The sequence below is a fragment of the Oncorhynchus mykiss genome, chromosome 10, assembly GCF_057628025.1.
Source record: "Oncorhynchus mykiss isolate SJ-2025 chromosome 10, ASM5762802v1, whole genome shotgun sequence".
In the NCBI taxonomy this organism is placed as follows: domain Eukaryota; kingdom Metazoa; phylum Chordata; class Actinopteri; order Salmoniformes; family Salmonidae; genus Oncorhynchus; species Oncorhynchus mykiss.
The window spans coordinates 40317136-40340495 of NC_143031.1; the positions used below are offsets into that span (position 1 = coordinate 40317136).

The following is a 23360-nucleotide window of genomic DNA, read 5'->3' on the forward strand; positions in this document are numbered from 1 at the left end:
GTTTGGGGTGACAGTCACTTACTCTGCATTATGATCCATCAGGAAATGGACATAGAGAGTCTGGAGGCAGCCAATCAGAGTCTGCAGGCAGATCTCAAGCTGGCCTTCAAGAGGATTGGAGACTTGCAGGCCGCCATAGAGGATGAGATGGTCGACAGTGACGGTGACGATGACCTCGTGAACAAGTAGGTGCCCCCCTCTCTCCTTCAGTCGGAGGACAGATTCTCTTTGTAATAAAGTTGTAATAAAGTTGACAGAAAACAACTGCCTGTTATTTAATGTCTGTCCTGCTTTAATCCCGTTTCCTGATTCTTTGTTGGTTTGTCCACTTGTTTAGCTGCCTGCTGAGGTCTCTTTTATTGGCATGTTCAGGGTTACACTACCTCTGAGGCCCACTGAAGTAAACACTGTTGCCATACAAGGCCTCTGAGAGTGAGTTTAGACTCCCTTTTAAACAGTGAGGTCAGAGAGAGGATGAGTGAGCTGGTATTCTGAATCACTGCCCAAAACCGTGCAGTATGGAGAGATGTTCATTAGATTTTCTGCAGCAAATTATTTTGAGCCGCCTTGTCTTCTTTTCACACACAATGAAGCTCTATCTATCCTGGGGCACACTACATCCCCGGTTGGGTTGGTCTCAAACTGTTAACTGTATTTCTCCTTTTCTGTTCCTCTCTTTTTCTCTTTCTCTTTTGTTTCCTCTCCCACTCATCGCCCAGTTTACAAGACATGGTGACAAAGTATCAGAAACGAAAGAACAAAACGTAAGAACAGACAATGCATCCTTTCTTTTCCCATTATTGTTTGCTTTCGAGTTTTTAAAATCCTCGTCCCACGAGAGAATGATGCTGTATTAGGGAGACGTTGCACTTCTGCTGTTTAACGATGACATTTTGAGCGGAAGGAACTTAGTTCTAACTACTTTAAGATGAGCATCTCTACAAACCTACTGTTTGAGGGATGCTGACCGCTGTGAGAAAAAAAATGCTATCTATTTTATTTTATTTTTGAATTAAACACGGTCATGGAATACCTGTCGATACTGCATCACTCTCCAATGAAATATCATGAACCATTGTCCCATTTTAGGCAACAACCATGGACCTTCACTCTCTGTTATGTGACATGCTATTTTACATTCATGCTTTTGAGGACCCACTAACTCATTTCACTGTGTTCAAGCGCATTGGTGGATTTCTATACAGTATAACCTATTAATAACAAAAGGTTGAGTCTTTGTTTACTCGTTTACAACTCTCTGTGATGGTGTGGTAGGCTGAGCTGCTTGTTTCGCAGCGCCTAGCTTGCTCTACTCAAGTCACCGTGCTGTCTTAATCACTTTGGACTCGGACATAAAATCATTTATTCTAAAGCCCCATAATTAAAGTTAACATTCCAATTCCAGTGTAGCTCGTCATGTCTTGACGGAAGAATGCAAACGTGCGTCACAATTTTGAATGAAAGAGGGTGCTTTGTATGTGATTTGTAGTTAGTGTCTGCAGTTCATTTTCGCAGCATGTTTTAGTTGTGTCAGTATTAACCTCTAATTGCTTGTTCCAAGAGAGAACACTTCGCTGCCCTGTGAGTCAATTTCTCTCATTGTTATTCATTCATTTGCCATCAGACAGGCAGCTCATGTGATTCAGCACAGTGCACGGTGTCTGTCTGTACATCAGCATCAAGCTTGTGGATTCCTCACTTAGCTGTGCTCAAGAGAAAAGAAAGTGGATCACCATGGTTACTTAGGAGCAAATTTGTTCTCCCTTTTGATCTGTATGTAATAGCAGCGAGCTAAACATTAATGGAAGAATTGATTTGCCATCGAATTGTGAAGGGAATGTTCTGGTAGATTAGGACTTATTTTTGATCTGGATTTGAGTAATTGCACCAATAAAAGGTGACAATGGTAGGAATGGTTTTTGTGTGCGTGTGAAGGGGATAACGAATAATGAATCGGTATGAAACCTTTGGACGTCTCTTTCCAGGTTATCTGAGATGTACTTTGAAACATTAAGAGGGAAGGAAGGGTGTCAACCTTTCCAGTGCACTCTTCATTTTCAGGCAGTTCTTTATCCAATGTACCCTTTCACGGCCATAAGAAGATCACACAAACATATCCTGAACAGTACAGGCCTTTGAAGACTGTAGAGTATGTGAGTCTGTGTGTACACAGTGTACTGCGCACACTGCTCAAATAACATGGATTTAATGGACCTGTCTCTGCCGTAATCAGTGAACTGTTTGACCATGATAGGAAATGCTGGGACCAAGAGGATGCAAGTGTAGAATACTGTAGACAGGAACCATCCCTATGGAGCTTCATGAGGATATACTGTAGACAGGAACCATCCCTTTTGAGCTTCATGAGGATGTACTGTAGACAGGCACCATCCCTATGGAGCTTCATGAGGATGTACTGTAGACAGGAACCATCCCTATGGAGCTTCATGAGGATGTACTGTAGGTATGTGGGACAGAGATATACAACCAGTGGAGGCCGATTGTCATAAGCGATTAATGTCGGGCTCTAAATTCTCTGTGCTTGTTTGCTCCCTGGAGCCTCAGCGCTGCTTAGCCAGTGGTGTGAGGCCAAAGACATAAATTGTGTGTGACACGATTTGCAAAGCACTCGATTACAAGGCGCCTCTGTCCCACAGCTGCTCCAGTGCAGGTGTTTGTGTGTTTCGGTCTGTGGGAAAAAGAGATTAGTTTTGCCTTGCATGTGGGAGACAGTCCGTAAACTGTCTTTCCCCAGAAAGCTTTGTTTGATACATTGAAAATGAGAGAGACCCTAAATGACTGAGTCTAGTAAGGTAGCAAATGTCCATGTCCAGACGGCCACAATTTTTAGTGATTTATCAGGGGGTGCTGCAGCACCCTCAGCACCCCTACTTCCTGCCGCTGTGTACTGTATGCCATTCTGAGAGCACATCTCTGTCTCTATGCAGGTAAATGTGGTTCTGCACATGCAGAGAGGGGAGGCAACACAAACACTTTGTTCATGGAGACTTGATTGAATGTATGATATACCGCTGTATTGCTCTCTGCAGTGGGAGGCTTTAATAGCAGGCATGTAAATGTGAGCAGGGCGATGCAGCCCAGCGGTCTATACCATTAAAGAAAGCCATCATCTGAGACCTCTTTGAATAAGATGCACTATGTTGGCTCATGATAAGCACTTTGCATCCTGTCCCACAGCCTTGCCAGATAAGCTGGTCAAATAAGAAAGGAAACCTGTCCTTTGCTTTTGGTGTTTATCACTCATCTCAAAATAGTGCCATTTTGATTGATGTCACGTCACAACAGACGCTGGAATTGTTGTTTGGATTGATGCAGAGACTGAATGTTGTTGGTTATGATCCAAATTGTTGCTCTTTTCTGTCAATGTTCATGTATAGTTCATTCTGGTACTAGAAACGAATGAACACTGCTAGGCTTAATTGTTCCCAGACGCGTTTGTCCATTACCTAAGACTTTAGCCCCTGTGGGTGGCCCCCTCCCCCTCTCCCCTCACCTCTCCTACTCCCCTGTCCGTCCGTCCGTCCGTCCCGTCCATCAAGCAACACATGCATAATACAGTGTCAGAGAAGCTTCACCTCTGCAGTATTGAGGAACAGATGAATCAGGATGGAAATGCTCCCGCCGACCTTTCCCAAGCGTGATCTAATATCATTTCTCCTCGGGTTCCCTCCAGTATCTGTTTACTGCTTGTTATTGTCAAGGCCGGGGCTAGAGGGCCATCTCATCGGCTCAGCCCCAATAACAATCTACATCAACAGGCCGCGCTCAGCCACTCGCCACAGACATCCTAAAAGCCTCGCTATGGCCACAGAGTTAATTACGCCTTCATGAGCTCCATTCATTTGCATTCCGCTGTGCTCGGAGGCACCATGACTCGTTTCGCCCGACCGCCCCCATCATAAGCGATTATACATTTAACAGGGGAAGAGAAAGCACTCAGGACTATACACATTCATATTTATGTATGCACCAATATCTAATATCATTTTTTTTCTCTCTTTTAAATGAGGCTTCTTGGTTTTTCATCAAACTTACTTTGGCGAACTTTAGCTTTGTGGCTGATATTTTTTTGTATCAATATTCAGGAAGTAGCAGAGTCCAACACTAGATTTTGACTGGTAAACTAGTTTGCGACTGGGTGCAAAATTCTAGGTCTGTCATCGCTCTACGTTAACAGACTGCTGTTGTCTCCCTAAAGCTTGTTGTGACTGTCTGCCTTTGCATTGCTCAACCCCAGGTTACTGTCACAATGAATGGAATACAGATGCTGTCTGACTAACTAAATCAGAAAGCTGTTGTCTTTATGACATTCAAAACATAGGATTTGTCTGTGTTGTACTTCCTGTCCAAACCAACAGTTTTCCTCGATGGAGGATCCTCGCTAACCCTCCCAGATGACTCTTTTTAAACAGCTCTGCCTCCTGCCAACACCAACAGCAACATAACAACACTGTTTGCTCTCCTGTCTTCCTCACAGTGGTGATGAGTCGGACACGGACTCAGAGGTGGAGGACCGTGTGGACGGGGTCAAGTCCTGGCTGTCCAAGAATAAGGGCTCCACCAAGACTCTGTCAGACGAGGGCAGTCTGAAGAACTCCAGGTCAGTCTTGTCTTGACTTGTCTGTCTGTCTATCAGCCTCCTCAGTCGACAGCCTCCTCATTATGTTATCATCCCCCTTCCTTCTGGCTGGGCCCTGATAAAGCAGTGATGGCTTCCTCAATCCCATCCCATTTCTATATGAGTTTACCCTGCTGAGAGCTAAAGAGCCCAGGATTAGCTGAGGCAGGGTGGAATGGAAGGGTGAGTATTTCATGAGATTAGGTGTCATTTCTCTCTGCCTTCCTGTCATCCCTCTAATGACAGCAGGCGGCACAGCAGAGGGAAGAGGGATACGGGCGCTGTGCTGCCTGTCAGATTTATTGAAGTGGCCCAAGGCCAGCTGGCAAACCTGCTAAATGGCCCCTCTCTCTGCTCTGCCTGAGATGAATGCATTTCCTCCCCCCTGGCAGACAGCACAGGATAGCCCCAAATATATACCTGCTCTTTTTGACGAGCTTTAGCAGATCGACTCACCACTTAACTTTCCTTATTACACTCACTTCAGAGGACAAAGTGTCATCAGGAACTTCAGTTAGATGCTGCTGGAATATTTGGGGAATGTTGACAAGCATTCTACACTTCAGGGATTCAATCATATGCATTTCATCCTTCTGAACTTTTAATTTCAGAATTTCATTGTCTGTAAATTCTCATCTTTTCTCTCTCTATGTTTCTCTGTGTCTCTGTTGATTGTTTCCATGGTGTTCTTGTTCCTACACCCTCCTCTTCATGGCATCTCAGATATGCAGTGAATGTAGATGCCAAGGAAGGCAAAGAGGTTAAGGAGATTAAAGAAGGTAGCAAGGAAGGCAAAGAAGGCAAAGAAGTAGACAGCAGATCGGTGTCTGTGATGAGTTCCCTTAGCTACAGGAAGCGTTCCAACCTGAAAGACTCCATTGGAGGCCAGGGGGACGAGAGCTCCCTCTTCAGTACGCTAAAGGAACAGTCCGACACCCCGGACCGCTCCTCCCTACGCAAGGCCAAGTCTAAGTCTACAGACCAGGATGACAGGAAGAAGTCACAAGATGATGATGACCGTGGTTCGGTCATCTCCCAGGCCTACTCTGAGGCCACCAGCAGGGCCAGGAAGGGTCTGGAGCGCCGCTGGGCCCCACACAGCCCTGACTTTGACAAGGACTCCATGGTGTCCTCCCTGGCCCCTAGCAGGTCCAGCCGTAGAGCCATGCCAAACATGGATGATGACAATATGTCCACCATTAGCAGCATCACCAGTGTTAGTCGTACCAGCCCTCGTGGCTTGCGACGTAGCACCTCCTGGAAGGATGATGGGCGTAGCGATTCATACGGGACCTCGGTCAGCCCCAGCATGAGCAGGCGCACTGGTGGTCGCAGCCCCGGCAGCGTGAGCAAGGCTGACTCCCGTATATCTGTGGCCCGCAGCAGCCGGCTCAGTGAGTTCGGCCTGCGCATGGACGACGATGATGATGCTCTGAGCATGGCCTTCAGTCAGGGAACCTCTGCCTACAGCCCCCACTCCCTAGGCCGCAGCTTCTCCACCCCGGCCCAGCCTCGCTCCTCTGACGACAACCCCCCAGACACCTCTGACATTAAGGCTGTCACCCACCGCAACTACCTTGACCCTGACCTGGAGAAGGCTATCAATGAGGTCCTCAGCTTCAAGCCCATCAAGTTCAAACGCAGCAAACTGGACGAGTCTGACGACGAGGAAGAGAATGAGGTAAATAAAGATGAGGATGACCGGAACAGTGTGAAGGGGGATGACGAGGGTCTGGGCCGTAGTGCATCCAGCGTGCGTCGCTCAGCGTCTGGCTCGGCAGTGGACTACAGCACCAGGTCCTCCAGCAGCTTCAGCTCCCACAGCACCAGCAGCTCCAGCTCCCGCAGAGGCAAGGCCAAGAAGAAGAGCTCCTCAGACAGCTCCTCAGACTCCGATGACCGCCACAGCAGGAAGAGCTCCAAGAAGAAGGGAAAGAAGTCCAGGAAGGGCTCCAGGAAGAAAGAGAGCGAGTCTGAATCTTCCTCTTCGGAGTCCTCCTCTTCCTCCAGCTCGGCCTCCACCGTCTCCTACCGCAGCTCCAACAGTGTGAAGAGAGGTCCAGCCCGCCCTGCCTCAGATGAGGAAGATGCCGCTGAACAGAGACCCCCAAGTAAGAAGGATGAGAAGAAAAAGAAGAAGAAGATGGACAGCATGGTGATGAAATATCTCTACAAGCCTGATAGTGACTAAAGCCCCTGGCTAGCAGTAGGTGATGCCTGGGAATGGAGTGAAAGCATGGTGTGACTAACCAAGCATGTTGACTTTAAAGTATAGAACAAGCAGGCCCGTACACTGTTAAAGCTCCCAATTCACCACTTTATTGACAAGGTTTCCATCCGAAATGGATTTTCGTCAGGTCAAACACACTGAGCGTTCACATCCCAAAACATCCACATTTCACCTCACATGACCATTGCGGCCATGGCACATGGTGGGTGCAACAAACGTTTGTATATCTCTAATAATTAAATAACAATGGAATGGGTGCATGGAATGGTTCCAGAACATAATAAATATCGCCACAACATTCGCTCTGAGATACATTGGCATCGAACATGTCATGACTCCCAGGTGGAGCGGAGATACTGATAATCTATTATCGAGAAGAGAATTGTAATTGGATTCACTGTTTGTGTACCATGTCTCCTAGAGGTCTGAATCAAGAGTTTGATGTCAGACCATTTCTTGCCTGAGTATGTCACTTAACTTTGATTTGTTTTGCCTTCCAGGTTACCCACTTGGTCATTTTGTACATATTTATTATGAGCACTCAGTGTGTTTGACCTGACGAAGATCCATTTCGGATGGAACCTTGTCAATCAAGTGGTGTTCTATACTATTATTCTTTATTAGCCCAGCACCTATGTGTTTTTTAAGGATGTGCGTATGACCACAAACTTATTTTGTAGCATTATTACCATCAACACGTGTATCTGATTTCTTTACATACTTATTCATTTGACATAAACACAAGTTTAGGCCATAAGTGTTCCTCCACTCGATGTGTATCCGGGTTGATGTGAAATACCACAATGCCTTTCTTTCTGAATTGTAGTGATGACTCATGACCATTGCTAAATGAAACATGCGTTGTGGCGCCGGGTTCCCGTCCCTGAGGAAATAAAACAGGACACATTGTCTCTGCATGTTAACCCTTCACACTCGTGGGAGTTGGCCTCTATAGATAAGGCTAAATTGAGATACTTCTTACAGAAGAAAATATGAAAAGCTAATGCATGAAAAGGGTAACATTTGAAAGGAACAGTTGAAAGGGGAAATTATTAGACCAAAGGCGAGGACACAACAGTTCATCTGACACAAGACTGAATCCAAACATTACACTGTTGATTTTATGTTTTACATTGACTGTACTTTTTTGCTGCATTTGTTGGTAAAGAAATCTGAAGATAGTCTAGATACATTATCAACATGATAAGAATATTCCTGGAAAATGTGAGGTAGATGCGAGACAAAGACAAAAAACAAAGATACGGGTTTGAGAGGACTATCTGGTCTCTCCAAAGTGTGCACAGTTCCTAAGCAATTTCAATGCACTTTTATGACTCAAAAAAGAGTCTTCAACTATAAGGTGTTTTTTGAGCTCTCCTAGCTGTGCCGTTGAGGAACTAGGGCAAGCACACTTGTAGTTGTTTTGTTTGGAACACAACCCTGCATCCCGCAATTACACAGTTACTGTTGTTTACGCAAACCAAAAATCACAATCTAGATCAGGTGGGCAGTTTTTGAAAGTCTGTTCTATTGCCAAAATGACTAGGTAAGTTATAAAATATGAGATTACAGAGTTAGGCTTTCACAGTGCAATTCAGGCAAACCGATGATAGTGCCTGTGCTGCTGCAAATGTTCTTCACAATAGACAAACGGGCTCTTTCTGTTCAGAACAACCCAGGATATGATGACATGTCATCTTGTAACTGTACATCAAACATAGTGATCATAGACGTTGACACTGCGTATGACTTGAGCTTTCGGATGTGGAAATGTGAAGTGCACATTTGGATTCACCGGTGTTACGCTTGCTTTTATGACATCAAAGCGACATTTGTTATAATCCACAACTTCTCATCTTTCAAAACACATAGCCATCTTAATTTCTAGCATTTCCCGCACTCCCGACAACAAAACATGTGCCCCCCAAAATGTTGCCAAATTAGCAGGAGGGATGGGGACAACATCTTTTTGCGAGAGGTGCTCAAGTTTCAAACGGCTGTCATGCGAAGAGCCAGAGCTTCGACGTCAGGTACAGTATAGCATGTCACTGTACGGCCACTGCGTTCCAATTTAGGCGTTTATCTGTGCCTAAATCTTCAATTTTCAACCCGTATACGGGTACGAGTGCAAAGGGACAATAGAGATTTCTTCCCTGAACATGGTGCTTGGTGATGGTGAGGAAGCTAACTGCATGTTGGTGCACATATTACTAGACAACCATCCATCAAGCATGGCCACTTTAAATGTGCTCCCTCCGGGCCTCAACAAGACATAACTGTAGACCTGATTGAACATGAACACTGATTACTGCATTAGCATATATCCACCATGTATTTAATATGCTGGATTGAGGGGAACCGTTTACATACGGTAGGTCCGTTACTTCAACAGCATGACAATAATAATAGAAACAAGTGGGCAGAGCCACTTGGTCTGAAGAGGTGGTGTTACTCAGCTTTCCTGCAGAGTCTGCGTGCCACACTACATGGCCAAAAGTAGATGGACACCCCGTCAAACGAGTGGATTTGGCTACTGGTGTATAAAATCGAGCACACAGCCATCCAATCTATATAGACAAACATTGGCAGTAGAATGGCCCGTACAGAAGAGTTCAGTGACTTTCAACATGGCACCGTCACAGGATGCCACCTTTCCAACAAGTCAGTTCCTGAAATGTCTGCCCCTGCAAGAGCTGCCCCGGTCAACTGTAAGTGCTGTTATTGTGAAGCGAAATTGTCTAGCATCACAATGCCCCCGTGTGCAAAGCAAGGTCCACACATAAATGGTTTGTCGAGATCATTGTGGCCTGCACAGAGCTCTAACCTGAACCCCATTGAACACCTAATGCCATTGTGGCTGAATTGAAGCAAGTCCGTGCAGCAATGTTCCAACATCTAGTGGAAAGCCTTCCCAGTAGAGTAGAGGGGGACCAACTCCATATTAATGGCCATGATTTTGGAATGAGATGTTTGATGAGCAGGTGTCCACATACTTTTGGCCATGTAGTGTATAGTCACTGTACCACTGCTTTGTCCTTGTTTCATCAACTTCGAAGCTCTGTGTTAGCCCCCGAAGGGTAATGAAAGCGTAAACCAGAACGCTAAACTGTCCTACCTTGGACCTTTTCTATTTTCAGCCTGTCCTTCCATCTCACCATATGGCGATTATGAAAAGCTTCAAGAGAAATGAATATAACACTGGACAAAACTGAGTTAGAAAAAACACAGGTCCACATTCTGACTTTGAAAACCTGTACTGTTTTTTTGTGCATGAAACTAGTGTTGTGGATCTAGTAATGTTGCAGTGTTTTGGTTTGTTTGGCTATTGGCAGCCATGCATGATCTTTGCTCCAGCATTGAATGTTACTTTGAAAGGGGTAATGTGCTGTGTTTCTATTCAAGCAGCTTATACTGCTGACCTTGGCCCTGACCCACGGAGGAAGATGGAGTCAGTAGGCTTAATATGTGACCTGTGACCTTTGCAAATCTCAAGCACCCATAGTTTTCAGGCAGGGTTCAATTCAGCAGCGTTTCTCCTATATAAAAAGCTCTCTCTTGTCCTCTCCTCCCACAGCCCTCCTCTGTACCGGAGACACCTCAGTGAAGAGGACAAAGAGGAGAGGCGTTCGAGCAGACACTCCCTGAAGGAAAGTGACAGTGATAGCAAGCTGGCAGAGTCCACAGCGTAACAGAGACTGTCACATCTCTCACTACCACCACCATCCTACACGAACACACCAGAGACAGATATAATGATTTATTTAATCAAAATACATCTCCCCATACCATCCTCATTTGAACATCGGTGAGCAATGCTAGCTAGAACCAGATGCAAGAACAGGGGAAGGTCAGAGTGCACATACTGTGGAACTCACCGTGGTTCAATCTCAATGGATGCTACTAAGAGCTTTGAAGAATTCTTTACAGGGTGATTTGGAAAAGTGAAATTCCATCATAGAATCTTACAGCATAGTGGCCACCTCAGCTCTGCAGCTTTGAATCAATATAAGTATAGAGCTTAGCACCAATGGCATATTTTAAGATATATCTGTAGAGCTTATTACCACTGGCTTATTTAAGAGAACTGCTTTTCATAGGCTAACTTATGCTCCTGCTGTCATCTGTTGTTTGAGGACTGGAGAGCTTGTGGTTTATTCAAATGACTGTAGCAGGATCGGTTTAAGTCTCCCTTACAATGTGACCTCTCACTGCAGGCCCATATGCCTGACAGTCCAGCTTATCCTCTTTAGCACTTAGAAATGCCATTGTCTCCTCTACATGTGTTTGGACTGTCTCTGGTCATGCGTTTCAAACAATATTTAGCCAATATCAGTAACTAGAAGAAAGACTTGTCTTGTTTCGAGACTGTTTTGTTTTTCTATCAATGTTGGAAAGTATGGTTCTTATTGAACGGGAGGGGGAGCTGCTTTGAGGGAAAAGGATTGGATCTGCTACATTTGTATACAGTAGTTCATGCTGGAATGGTTTTTGGTCTTGCTCGTTTAAAGCTCTGCCATGCTTTTGTCTCCTCGTGTCATGTCTGTTGGTTTTCAAAGGGAATATATTTACTATCTGTTGTGACGGGGGGCTTTCTAGGGATCTTCATCTTTCAAGATACACATGCGCTGGATATAAAAAAGAATAGGAATTACATCTTTTTCTTTTTTTTTGACAAATGGCCTAAGTGCTATAAGCCCACCTCCCTTATGGGGAAAAACATGGATGCCACAAAAGTTATAATGTATACTGAACGAAAATATAAACGCAACATGTGAAGTGTTGGTATCATGATTTCATGAACTGAAATAAAATATCCCAGAATTTTACCAAATCCACAGAAAGCTTATTTCTCTCAAATCTTGAGATTTCTCCCAATTTTTTTTTACATCCCTGTTAGTGAGCATTTCTCCTCTGCCAAGAGAATCCATCCACCTGACAGATGTGGCATATCAAGAGGCTGATTAAACAGCATGATCATTACACAGGTGCACCTTGTGCTGCGCAATATAAAAGGCTCTAAAATGTGCACAACACAAAGTTTTGAGGGACTGTGCAATTGGCATGCTGACTGCAGGAATATCCACCAGAGCTGTTGTCAGAGAATTTAATTTCTCTACCATAAGCTGCCTCCAATGTTGTTTTAGAGAATTTGGCAGTATGTCCAACAGACCACGTGTAGCCACGCCAGCCCAGGACCTCCACATCTGGCTTCTTCACCTGCTGGATCGTCTGAGATCAGCCACCCGGACAGCTGAGGAGTATTCCTGTCTGTAAAAAAAACAACTTTTGTGTAGAAAAAATCCTTCTAATTGGCAGTGCCTTGCTCCCCAGTGGGTGGGCCAATCTCTCATAGGCCCACCCACGGCTGCGCCCCTGCCCAGTCATGTGAGGGACAACTTATTTCAATTGACTGATTTCCTTATATGAACTGTAACTCAGTCAAATCTTTGAAATTGTTGCATGTTGCGTTTTCTATTTTTGTTCAGTATAAAATTCTCTGAGATCCCTGGAAGAATTTGCTCATGTAGGATACACTGTATCTGTATTTGGCCTTACTGAGTGACAATGATATCCTTTAGATTAACGTGACCTTATTAATTTATTAATAAATATGCAAATGTTGTATCTCTATGTAGAATAGTGTGGTGAAGGGTGTTTGCGTATGTACACACGTGTATATCTGTGTGTGTGTCCATGTTTCCGTTGCTTCTGTCTGTTCATGTGTGTGGGACAGACTATTTGCATATATTTTCTTGTTTTCACACTTCTAGTTTTTTTTATGCATTAGGTACGAATATAATACGGAACACTGGACACTTTGTCAATGCTTCTGCGTTGGGATTTGTTAAATAAAAATATGTCTGTTAAATGTTTGTTTTTGCATCTGAATAGGCATTGTTGGCTTTCCAAAATATTAATATATAACATGTTTGAAATTGATTGTATATTCATCATAGCTTTTCAAACAGGTTTGTTTATTTTCATGATATTGAACAATTGACCACTTGTGATAGGAATGCTTTTTCTGGCATTCATTTGAATGTAAATAAATGCAGGGGTTTGTTTACAGTAACATTGTGTCTTATTGCGTGGTGGAATGGTAACACGGTTATAGTTTGGAGCTGAATTAGTCATCAGACGGAAATGTTTGGATGGAAATAAGGAGAGTTATTTATTGAAAACAGCAGGAACATTTTACTGATGTGCTTGACTTGTTTTTCCTCATCTCCTCAAGTGCATCACTTGATCATACCATCCATCTTCCCCCTGTAGAGGAGAGGGAAAACAAACACAATTGAAATGAATAATTACAACCAGACACCAGACACCAGACAAATGTATGAACACTGCTCACTCTCACTGCTATGCAACTAGATCATCTTACATTAAGCTATAAGGGCTCTATTAAATCAGATCCGCGTCAGTGTCATTATTTCTAGAAAGCCTACACACGTTCTGAACTTCTAATGTTAGTGGGACGGGTGTGGCTGCTCACCCATTTGACAGCTCCAAAGCAGTTACACCTCCGACACCACCAAAACATTAGCTATGCGGGTGTCGGCTTTCGCCGGTTAACGATCTGATTGAATCTAGGCCTAAACATGGTACATTTCCATCAACAAAAGCAATCACTAAGAAACAAACTTGACAATCAGGCATTGTGTTAGAGAAGTGAGGCTTACATAGATGCTAAGTAACTAATGAGTATAGCGCAGTACATTTGTTGACATTCAGACTAACTTCGATGTTCAAACGAATCCCCTGTTTAGTATCTAGAATCCCCCATCAACCCAATCTGGAATCCTCTATTCCTCGAACCGTTCTGTGCTGCACCCTATGAAGGGGAGATGTCCCCATAATCTGACTAGTGTGAGTCTGAGTGGATGTGTGTCTGTCTTTACTTAAATCCTTTCCACTGAGTGGCAGATTAAATTCTCCTGGTTTCACCTCTTTGGCAGTAACGTTGTTACACAACCCGGTGGAGGGGGTGGGGGGTCAGCCTAACAAAGGCAGGCAGCGCTTTTAGCTGAGCTCTTTAGTTGTTTACCAAATCATATTTTATTTGTCACATTCGCCAAATACAACAGGTGTAGAAATGCTTTCAAGCCCTTAACCAACAATGCTTTAAGAAGTAAAAAAATTGAAAATAAAAGTAAATAATTAAACAGCAGCAGTAAAATAACAATAGCGAGGCTATATACAGGGGGTACGGTACAGAGTCAATGTGCAATATGTGCATGTAGGTAGAGTTAAAGTGACTATGCATAGATAGTAAACAGAGAGTAGCAGCAGCGTAAAAGAAGGTTCTGGGTAACCCTTTAATTAGCTGTTCAGGTCTCTGACCTCCATATAGGCTGTCTCATCATTGTTGGTGATCAGGCCTACCACTCTTGTGTCATCTGCAAACTTGATGATGGTGTTGGAGTCGTGCCTGGCCATGCAGTCATGAGTGAACAGGGAGCACAGGAGGGACTGATCAAACACTCCTGAGGGGCCTCCGTGTTTTGGATCAGCGTGACAGATGTGTTGTTGAAGTGTCAGTGATGACACTTGCCAGATGGTCAGTGCATGCTCGGAGTACACGTCCTGGTAATCTGTCTGGCCATGCGGCCTTGTGAATGTTGACATGTTTAAAGGTCTTACATCGGCTACGGAGAGCGGGATCACACAGTCGTCCGGAACTGCTGATGCTCTCATGCATGCTTCAGTGTTACTTGCCTTGAAGCGAGCATAGAAGTAATTTAGCTCGTCTGGTAGGCTCGTGTCACTGGGCAGCTCGCAGCTGTGCTTCCCTTTGTAGTCTGTAATAGGTTGCAAGCCCTGCCACATCCAACGAGTGTCTGAGCCGGTGTAGTACGATTCCATCTTAGTCCTGTATTGATGCTTTGCCTGTTTGATGGATCGTCGGAGGGCAAAGTGTGATTTCTTATAAGATTCCGGGTTAGAGTCCCGCTTCTTGAAAGCAGAAGCTCTACCCTTTAGCTCAGTGAGATATTTGCCTGTAATCCATGGCTTCTGGTTGGGGTATGTATGTACGATCACTGTGGAGATGACGTCGTTGAGGCACTTATTGATGAAGCCAGTGATGTGGCGTACTCCTCAATGCCTTTGGAAGAATCCCGGAACATATTCCAATCTGTACTAGCAAAACAGTCCTATAGCTTAGCATCTGCTTCATCTAACCACTTTCTTATTGACCGAGTCCCCTGTGCTTCCTGCTTTAGATTTAGCTTGTAAGCAGGAATCAGGAGGATAGAGTTATGGTCAGATTTGCCAAATGGAGGGCGAGGGAGAGCTTTGTCTGCATCTCTGTGTGTGGAGTAAAGGTGGTCTAGAGTTTTTTTTCTTCTGGTTGCACATATAACATGCTGGTAAAAATGAAGTAAAATGGATTTAAGTTTCCCTGCATTAAAGTCCCCAGCCACTAGGAGCGCTGCTGGATGAGCGTTTTCCTGTTTTCTTACGGCCTTATACAGCTGGTTGACTGCGGTCTTAGTGCCAGCATCCGTTTGTGGTGGTAAATAGACGGCTACAAAAAATACAGATGAAAACTCTCTTGGTAAATAGTGTGGTCTACAGCTTATCTTGAGATAATCTACCTCAGGTGAGCAAAACCTCGAGGCTTCCTTAAATTTCGTGCACCAGCTGTTGTTTACAAAATACATAGAATGCCACTCCTGGTCTTACCAGAGGCCGCTGTTCTATCCTGCCAAAAAAGCTTAAAACATGCCAGCTGTATGTTATTCATGTCGTCGTTCAGCCACGACTCTGTGAAACACAAGATATTACAGTTTTTAATGTCCCGTTGGTAGGATATACATTATCATAGTTCGTCTATATTATTATCGATTGATCGTACGTTGGCTAATAGGACTGACGGTAAAGGTGGATTACCTTCTCAGCGACAGACAAGGCACCCGGACCTTCGTCTTCCATACCTCCATCTCTTTCTCCTGCGAATGATGGGGATGAGGGCCTTGTCGGGTGTCTGAAGTAAATCCTTCTCGTCGGTCTCATTAAAGAAAAAGTATTCCTCCAGTACGGGGTGAGTAATCCTTAGTTCTACAACAACTGTTATTCGAGTTTCACTCGCTGTCGTGGCCCCCCGTAGCTCTCTATTGCAATGAGTCGATATGCTGCCACACCATGTTACTAGGGCCACACTTGAAGTATTCAGTGACCTTGCATTTGACACTGCTGTTGACTCTGCTGTCTAGACTATGCTGTCCAAGTTCACCCAGGAGATTGGGTTCATTCATTCTAAAGTGTGATGCCACTGAATGATAGGGGATTAGTTTCTCACCCAGCAGGTGTTGACGTGTTGCATTCCATTTGATCAGGGGACACTTCCACATTTTGCCCTTGGATGGAGCACCCTCTCTCAGGCAATACGGCCTGTCGGGGTACAGGCAGGCAGAGGAGGGGATGTTTCTTAACTCAGGCCTCATCCTATGTGATTAGAGCGTACAGTTTTCCACAGGCAGCCTTCTGTCAATAACAGGATGATTGGAGGCGCTTGGATACCGCCTGCAGGGACCAGGTGAGGAAGCTGCATTCATTTGCAACTCTGAGAAGAAAAGAGTCAGCAGAGGGTGCTGCTTTGGGCGCTTTTCTTTGTTTGCACATGTCAATTCCACTCTAATGAACACTGCACAGTAGTGGGCCTTTGTCAGACGGCTCAGAGGTAAGCTCAAACAATATTTACATTTTGCATAGGTCTTTACAGGGCCTGAGGAACAATACAACCGTTTTCCCTCTGTGTGTGGAACTTAGCATGAAAGGGATTCAATGATATCGTGGAGGAGAAATATTTGATTTCATGTTTTCTTACCACACAGCCATATTAAAGCTGACTGTGAGCCAGAAACAAAATTACTGAAACATTTTGGAGTGGAAAAAAGCAAAAGCTTTTATGACTCCAACCAAATTCAGCACTGGAGTTCTCTTCTTCCATCTTCAACTACTAGCATGCAGGTGGCCAAAACACTCCTGCCATGCTCTGTCTCTCTGCCAAAGTGGAAGTGCTGTGCCTCTGTGATGAGGTCCCAGGATGTTTCCCAGAGCAGCTTGCTCCGTTTTAGGGATTGGAGAGAGTGAGAGAGAACCCTCCCACATGGGCCTCTGATAGTGGGAAGCTGGAGAAAAATCTTTTGACACTTTCACAGCTTCCCAAAAGCACCAAGCTCATTACAATTCTAAATATTGCCGCTGGTTTCTATGCTCGCCTGCCCTGTTGGTCTCTCTATTCGCAACATTCATAAGGATGAATACTTTTCTTTTTAAACTTTGATTTGGTGTTAGATCCATATTTACAGTGTATTCGGAAAATATTCAGACCCCTTCACTTTGTCCACATTGTTACGTTACAGCCTTATTCTGAAATGGATAAAAGTTTTCCCCCCTCAATCTACACACAATACCCCATAATGACAAAGCAAAAACAGGTTTTTAGAAATTTCTGCAAATAAATGTATTAAAAATAAAAAACAGAAAAATCACATTTACATACATAAGTATTCAGACCCTTTACTTTGTTGAAGCAGCTTTGGGAGCAATTACAGCCTCTAGTCTTCTTGGGTATAACGCTACAAGCATGGCACATCTGTATTTGGGGAGTTTCTCCCATTCTTCTCTGCAGATCCTCTCAAGCTCTGTCAGGTTGGATGGGGAGCGTCACAGCACAGCTATTTTCAGGTCTCTCCAGAGATGTTCGATCAGATTCAAGTCTGGGCTTTGGCTGGACCACTCAAGGTAATTCAGAAACTTGTCCTGAAGCCACTCCTGAGTTGTCTTGGCTGTGTGCTTAGTGTCGTTGTCCTGTTGGAAGGTGAACCTTCATCCCAGTCGGAGATCCTGAGTGCTCTGGAGTAGGTTTTCATCAATGATCTCTCTGTACTTTGCTCCGTTCATGTTTGCCTCGATCCTGACTAGTCTCCCAGTCACAGCCGCTGAAAAACATCCCCACAGCATGCTGCCACCACCATGCTTCACCGTAGGGATAGTGCCAGGTTTCCTCCAGACGTGACGCTTGGCATTCAGGCCAAAGAGTTCAATCTTGGTTTCATCAGACCAGAGAATCTTATTTCTCATTGTCTCAGAGTCCTTTAGGTGCCTTTTGGCAAACTCCAATCGGGCAGTCATTTTCCTTTTACTGAAGAGTGGCTTCCGTCTGGCCCCTCTACTATAAATGCCTGATTGGTGGAGCGCTGCAGAGATGGTTGTCCTTCTGGAAGGTTCTCCCATCTCCACAGAGGAACTCTGGAGCTCTCTCAGAGTGACCATTTGGTTCTTGGTCACCTCCCTGACCAAATACCTTTTCCCCCCGATTGCTCCTTTTGGCTGGGTGCCAGCTCTAGGAAGAGTCTTTGTGGTTCCAAACCTTCCATTTAAGAATGATGGCGACCACTGTGTTCTTAGGGACCTTAAATTCTGCAAAAATGTTTTGGTACCCTTCCCGAGATCTGTGCCTCGACACAATCCTTTCTCGGAGCTCTACGGACAATTCCTTCGACCTCATGGCTTGTTTTTTGCTCTGACATGCACTGTGGGTCCTTATATAGACAGGTGTGTGTGTCTTTCCAAATCATGTCCAATCAATTGAATTGACCACAGGTGGTAGAAACATCTCAAGGATGATCAGTGGAAACTGGATGCACCTGAGCTCAATTTGTAGTCTAATACAAAGGGTATAATTACGTATGTCAGTAAGGTATCAGTTTTTTTTTAAATAAGTGTGCTAAAATGTCCAAAAACCTGTTTTCTCTGTCAATATGTGGTATTTTGTCTAGATTGAAGATGTTTTATTTAATCCATTTTAGAATAAGGCTGTAACGTAACAAAATGCTTTCCCGAATGCGCTGCATCTGACTAAGTACATTCAAGGGCATTGGTGCATCATAGACTTTCCTTTTAAAAGCTATGATGCACAAACTTTCAGATGCAGTAACACATTCTGTGATACAGTGTTTTCATAGCTTTTTCATTTAACTGATGCTGAAGGGAAATATTGTTTGTCTTTAGACTTATTAATTTAGCTCATGCATTTCGTCCCCCACTGGCCAGGTCTGTGATCTTGAACTCCATCTAAAAAAAAATGAATCAGAAGCTAAAGAAGTGAATGTCAATACAGTATAATTTTGGCACCAATGTGAGCCCCCACCCCCTTCAAAATGATATACACACTGTTCTTTTTCTCTCAATACTTCCCCTCCAATAGCGTAAGCCACCAGCCCTCTCTACCTTAAAATAATGTGTTGTCATAGTTACCTGTTGACACAGTGCATTTACTATGCCTGTGTTTTAATTTCCAACTTTTCTGCTGCATAAATCAAAAGTAATCTAGGCCACCACGAAATACGGCGTTTAAAAGCTGGAAAGAAACCATTAAACGTTGCATTTCTGTTTCCCTAAAAGCAGCCATGAATCTCACTTTGTCAAATTCGGTTTGAATGGAGGACAGGAGTGCAGCTAGATAAACAATGGTGGAATTAGAAAAATGAGCAAAAACAATTAGCTGAATAATTTATGCTAGGAGCATTCGAAGTCCCATCTGATGCGTTTCTAAATGCTTTTCATTTCATGCTGAACGCAGAACCTTAGACCACCGTTTGAAATGTGTTGCAGGTGCTTTTCTGAATGTGTTGCCTGTTTCAATTGACACACAAAAATGACCCTATATACTAACCTAAATTTCAACATGCTATTTTAATACAAGGCACATTGCAGAGATCCAACTGTTCCAAAATAAAAAATCAAACTGTAAAAATGTAACACAGCAGAATATAGGAGGTGTAAAAATGTAACACAGCAGAATATAGGAGGTGTAAAAATGTAACACAGCAGAATATAGGTGTAAAAATGTAACACAGCAGAATATAGGAGGTGTAAAAATGTAACACAGCAGAATATAGGAGGTGTAAAAATGTAACACAGCAGAATATAGGAGGTGTAAAAATGTAACACAGCAGAATATAGGAGGTGTAAAAATGTAACACAGCAGAATATAGGAGGTGTAAAAATGTAACACAGCAGAATATAGGAGGTGTAAAAATGTAACACAGCAGAATATAGGAGGTGTAAAAATGTAACACAGCAGAATATAGGAGGTGTAAAAATGTAACACAGCAAAATATAGGAGGTGTAAAAATGTAACACAGCAGAATATAGGAGGTGTAAAAATGGCCCAAGTGATGAAGTCACCCCTGACAAATGAATTTGTCTGGAGAATGTCTCATGTGGTGTAATGTAATGTAATTCTAGCCTTCTTCTCTCCTCTGACGTGCTGTATTCCCCTGGTTACTCAGCATGAAGCACCACTCCGCCTCTGGCCCAGCCCCAGCTCATGCAGCCTCTGCTGCTGCTTAGGGAGAGGCATGGATTTAGCCCTGTGCTGCTGATGTAATGGCCTTTTAATGTGGCCATTGTCTAGCTCAATCAATACATTCATTTCCAGCACTGTGAATAAATATCCTGGTGATCACTGTATAATTTCCCCATTGAAGCTGATGAACTGTGGTCATTGTGTGACTTGCTGATTAGTGATGAAAATGTTTACAGAGAGAACAGGTACTGTGGAACATTACTGGGTTAGCTGTTAGCTTCCACGGCAGAAAGACTAATGTCTCCACAGCTGATGGCGTTTTAACAATGTGTTTGCTTTATGAGGGGGATTGTCATTACAGAGAGAAACACTGGGGTGAAAATCAAAGTGAGTGCCAAGGCAGGGATTGAAAACCTATAGATAAACAACACAGGTTTCAGTCTTCATCATCTACATTAATTATTATCTTGATTTATAATGCAGCTCTGATGAAGTCAATGAGTAGCTGCCTTGTTTGTAAATCATACAGAAGTCTATGGTATGTGCAACATTCACAAAGAGAGGTGGTATTGGCATCATATGCACTTGGATACTTCACATTCATAACAATGTTCACATTGGACCTTGTCAATCAGTCTGTACTGAGATGAACCAAAGTGGATCAATACTTGCTTCTGATTCCAGTTGTTTACTTTGTGACTAGGTCTATAAAGAGGATTTGGGGTTGGACTGGAACTGCTGGATTTTGAATGGGGAGAGGTCATAGGAGGGCATCTGTCCAAGGCTCAGCTCACACAGCACCTTCTCAATGACTGGACCAAACTTGAAACCATGACCTGGGAAAAGAAAGTGCTCAGTGACCTTATGTCATTCTAAAATATGTGCATATAATACAATGTCTAAAGATAAATCTGGGTAAAACGTAGAGTATGTCATTTACGAACAAAAGGGTCTACAGAATGAGAGCATTATGTGGTAGATCTTGAATTACTATAATCAGGTAATAGTATTTTTTTTGCACTTCTCACTTTTTTCCATCTCACACTTTTCTCTAAGAATAGCTGTTCAAGCAGATGAGAGGAAGGAGGCTTTTCGAAGGTGAGGGATGAGCGGATCACTCAAAGGGTGATTGTGCTGCCTGCCCAAAATACATTAATCTTATTGAGGTGAGAGGAGGTCAATGGTAGACCTGGGGGAGCAGGTCCTGGCCGCGACAGGCATACAGTGTCACAAAGAGATGGGGAGGGAGGGATGGAGGGGAAGGAGAGAGAATGAGAGAGGAGACACAATAGGGCCAGCAGAATCTCTTTTGTCTGATTCTGTCTGCTTGATTACTATTCTGGTAGACAAAAGGTAGCACAACCCAATAATTATGAGTCGAGGTTCAGAAAATTCCTTCCTGAAATTTGTCGCTACTATATCTTTAGGATTTACCATTGCATTCCAGTATAATATATTTCATATTTTCAAATGACAGAGTGGTAGAAAGATTCAAATCAGATTAATTAGACCTGAACCTAGCATGTAAGCCATTTAGATGAGCACAATATAAGTGGTTTAAGTGCAATATGAGAGTATTACACTGTGAACGCGGTAAACAATATGTGGGTGGTATAAGAGCATCAAACAAATTAATAGTGATACATGGTGACCCCGTCCATTTCTCTTAATGCCTTATTAAAGCAAGAGAATGCTTGTAATAAACCATAAACCCCACGAATATGAGGAGGCTGGAAGAACAATAGAGCACGCTAAGTGTAGCAGACTGCCGGTTGTTTTTCCAGTTGTGTCGTTACATGCAAGACAATGCACCGCAAGATGAATAGCTTTGGCACCATGCCAGGGCTGTGGAAGAGCTTGGTGGAGTTCCTAACCCCCCAAGTTGTACGGGTTGTGGCTATAAACTGTTAAAGAGCAGAAATGAATTACAAGTTCGCAGAATCGCAGAATCCTTTAGCAGAAGCCGCTGAACAGACAGAAATCATTCTGGGAAGTCTCTCCTGGTCTGAGTGAATGGTCTTCCAGTCTGGATTAGTACACTCTGTCAACATCAAAAGGGACGTAGCCAGGCTACAAACCTGGCTTTCAACTGAGGGGCTGGCAGAAACTTACACAAGTTGCCATTTGGCTGTAGGTTTTAGGGATATGGTTCCTCAATGCTGGAATGTTCAGATAGATATTGTAGAGAGATTTGAGAGCACAGTACTGTGAGAGGTGAATACAAAGGAACTCCTGTAAAATACCTGAGAATCCTGCTCCAATGATGATGTTGTTGTGGTGAGGGTGACGATCTAGAACAAAGTGATGGTCTGGTGTGACCTGCAGGCAACAAGAGAGCATGCATACTCCTTGTAAAGTGTACACCTGTGTACAGTAAACGTATCCACATTTTATCTACAAGTGTAAATCAAGAATATTAAGAGCTTTGTTGGAGGGTTGGAGGGTTGTTTTGAGTACTGAAAATGTGTCTCAGTGTTCTCTCTTCAATAATGTTGTTTCTCTCTGAGAGTTTGATAAATGCTTTTATTCTAATTACATGAATCCAAACTGGATTGCTGAACTTAACCTTGTGTTCCATTCGCACGCTCAACTGAGTCACTCAACAGAACATTGTAATCATAATGTCATGAGTTAACACAATTAACACATTCTACAGTTATTGTTGATAGCCTCTATCGACGCTCTGAAAATAGCCAATACTAATGATATTGATGGTTTAGTCAGACAGCTAAGTCTCTAGTTAGATTTGTGAGGATTAATCCATCTAGTGAAATGTTCAGCTCTGGGTTACTGTAGTACAGAGACTGCAGCAGTGGCGACCCGTCATTCAGAGCCCCACCTGTTCAGCAAAAAAAATAAAAAATCAAGCCCCTTGGGTGCTGCCATAGAGTTGGCCACAGATAAAATGACATCAAATCAGGTTATATCTACTGTAGCTTTGATTGGACTGATCATGTCAACATCATACTTTCCAATCTTAGCTAGCAAGCTAGACAAGCAGTAATCATCATGAATCACGTCGACAATCTACTGGCAAATCCTTTTCAATCCTTGTCATATGAAGAAATAATAGGTAGAACGTATCAGTGCTCATCGGCCATTGGACATAAACATTACACAACCAGTTGGAAATCGCAAATTGAACAATGAGTGGTTTGGAAGGAATGAGT

General features: G+C 43.5%; 1 protein-coding gene across 19 annotated transcripts in view; it reads left to right on the forward strand.

The window, feature by feature from the left end:
- The window catches only part of LOC110533873 (unconventional myosin-XVIIIa), a 106589-nt gene extending 93647 nt beyond the window's left edge, over positions 1-12942 (forward strand). For 8 of the 19 annotated variants that reach the window (XM_090186612.1, XM_090186614.1, XM_090186624.1 and 5 more), the window contains 5 exons: positions 43-185; positions 720-764; positions 4499-4621; positions 5363-6845; positions 10444-12942. In XM_090186612.1, coding sequence (XP_090042738.1) covers positions 43-185; positions 720-764; positions 4499-4621; positions 5363-6830 — 1779 coding nt within the window. In that variant the 3' untranslated portion in view covers positions 6831-6845; positions 10444-12942. The remainder of the gene's footprint in view (positions 1-42; positions 186-719; positions 765-4498; positions 4622-5362; positions 6846-10443) is intronic. The other 11 variants (XM_090186620.1, XM_090186622.1, XM_090186627.1 and 8 more) reach the window with 4 other exon arrangements.
- The last annotated feature ends 10418 nt before the right edge of the window (positions 12943-23360 follow it).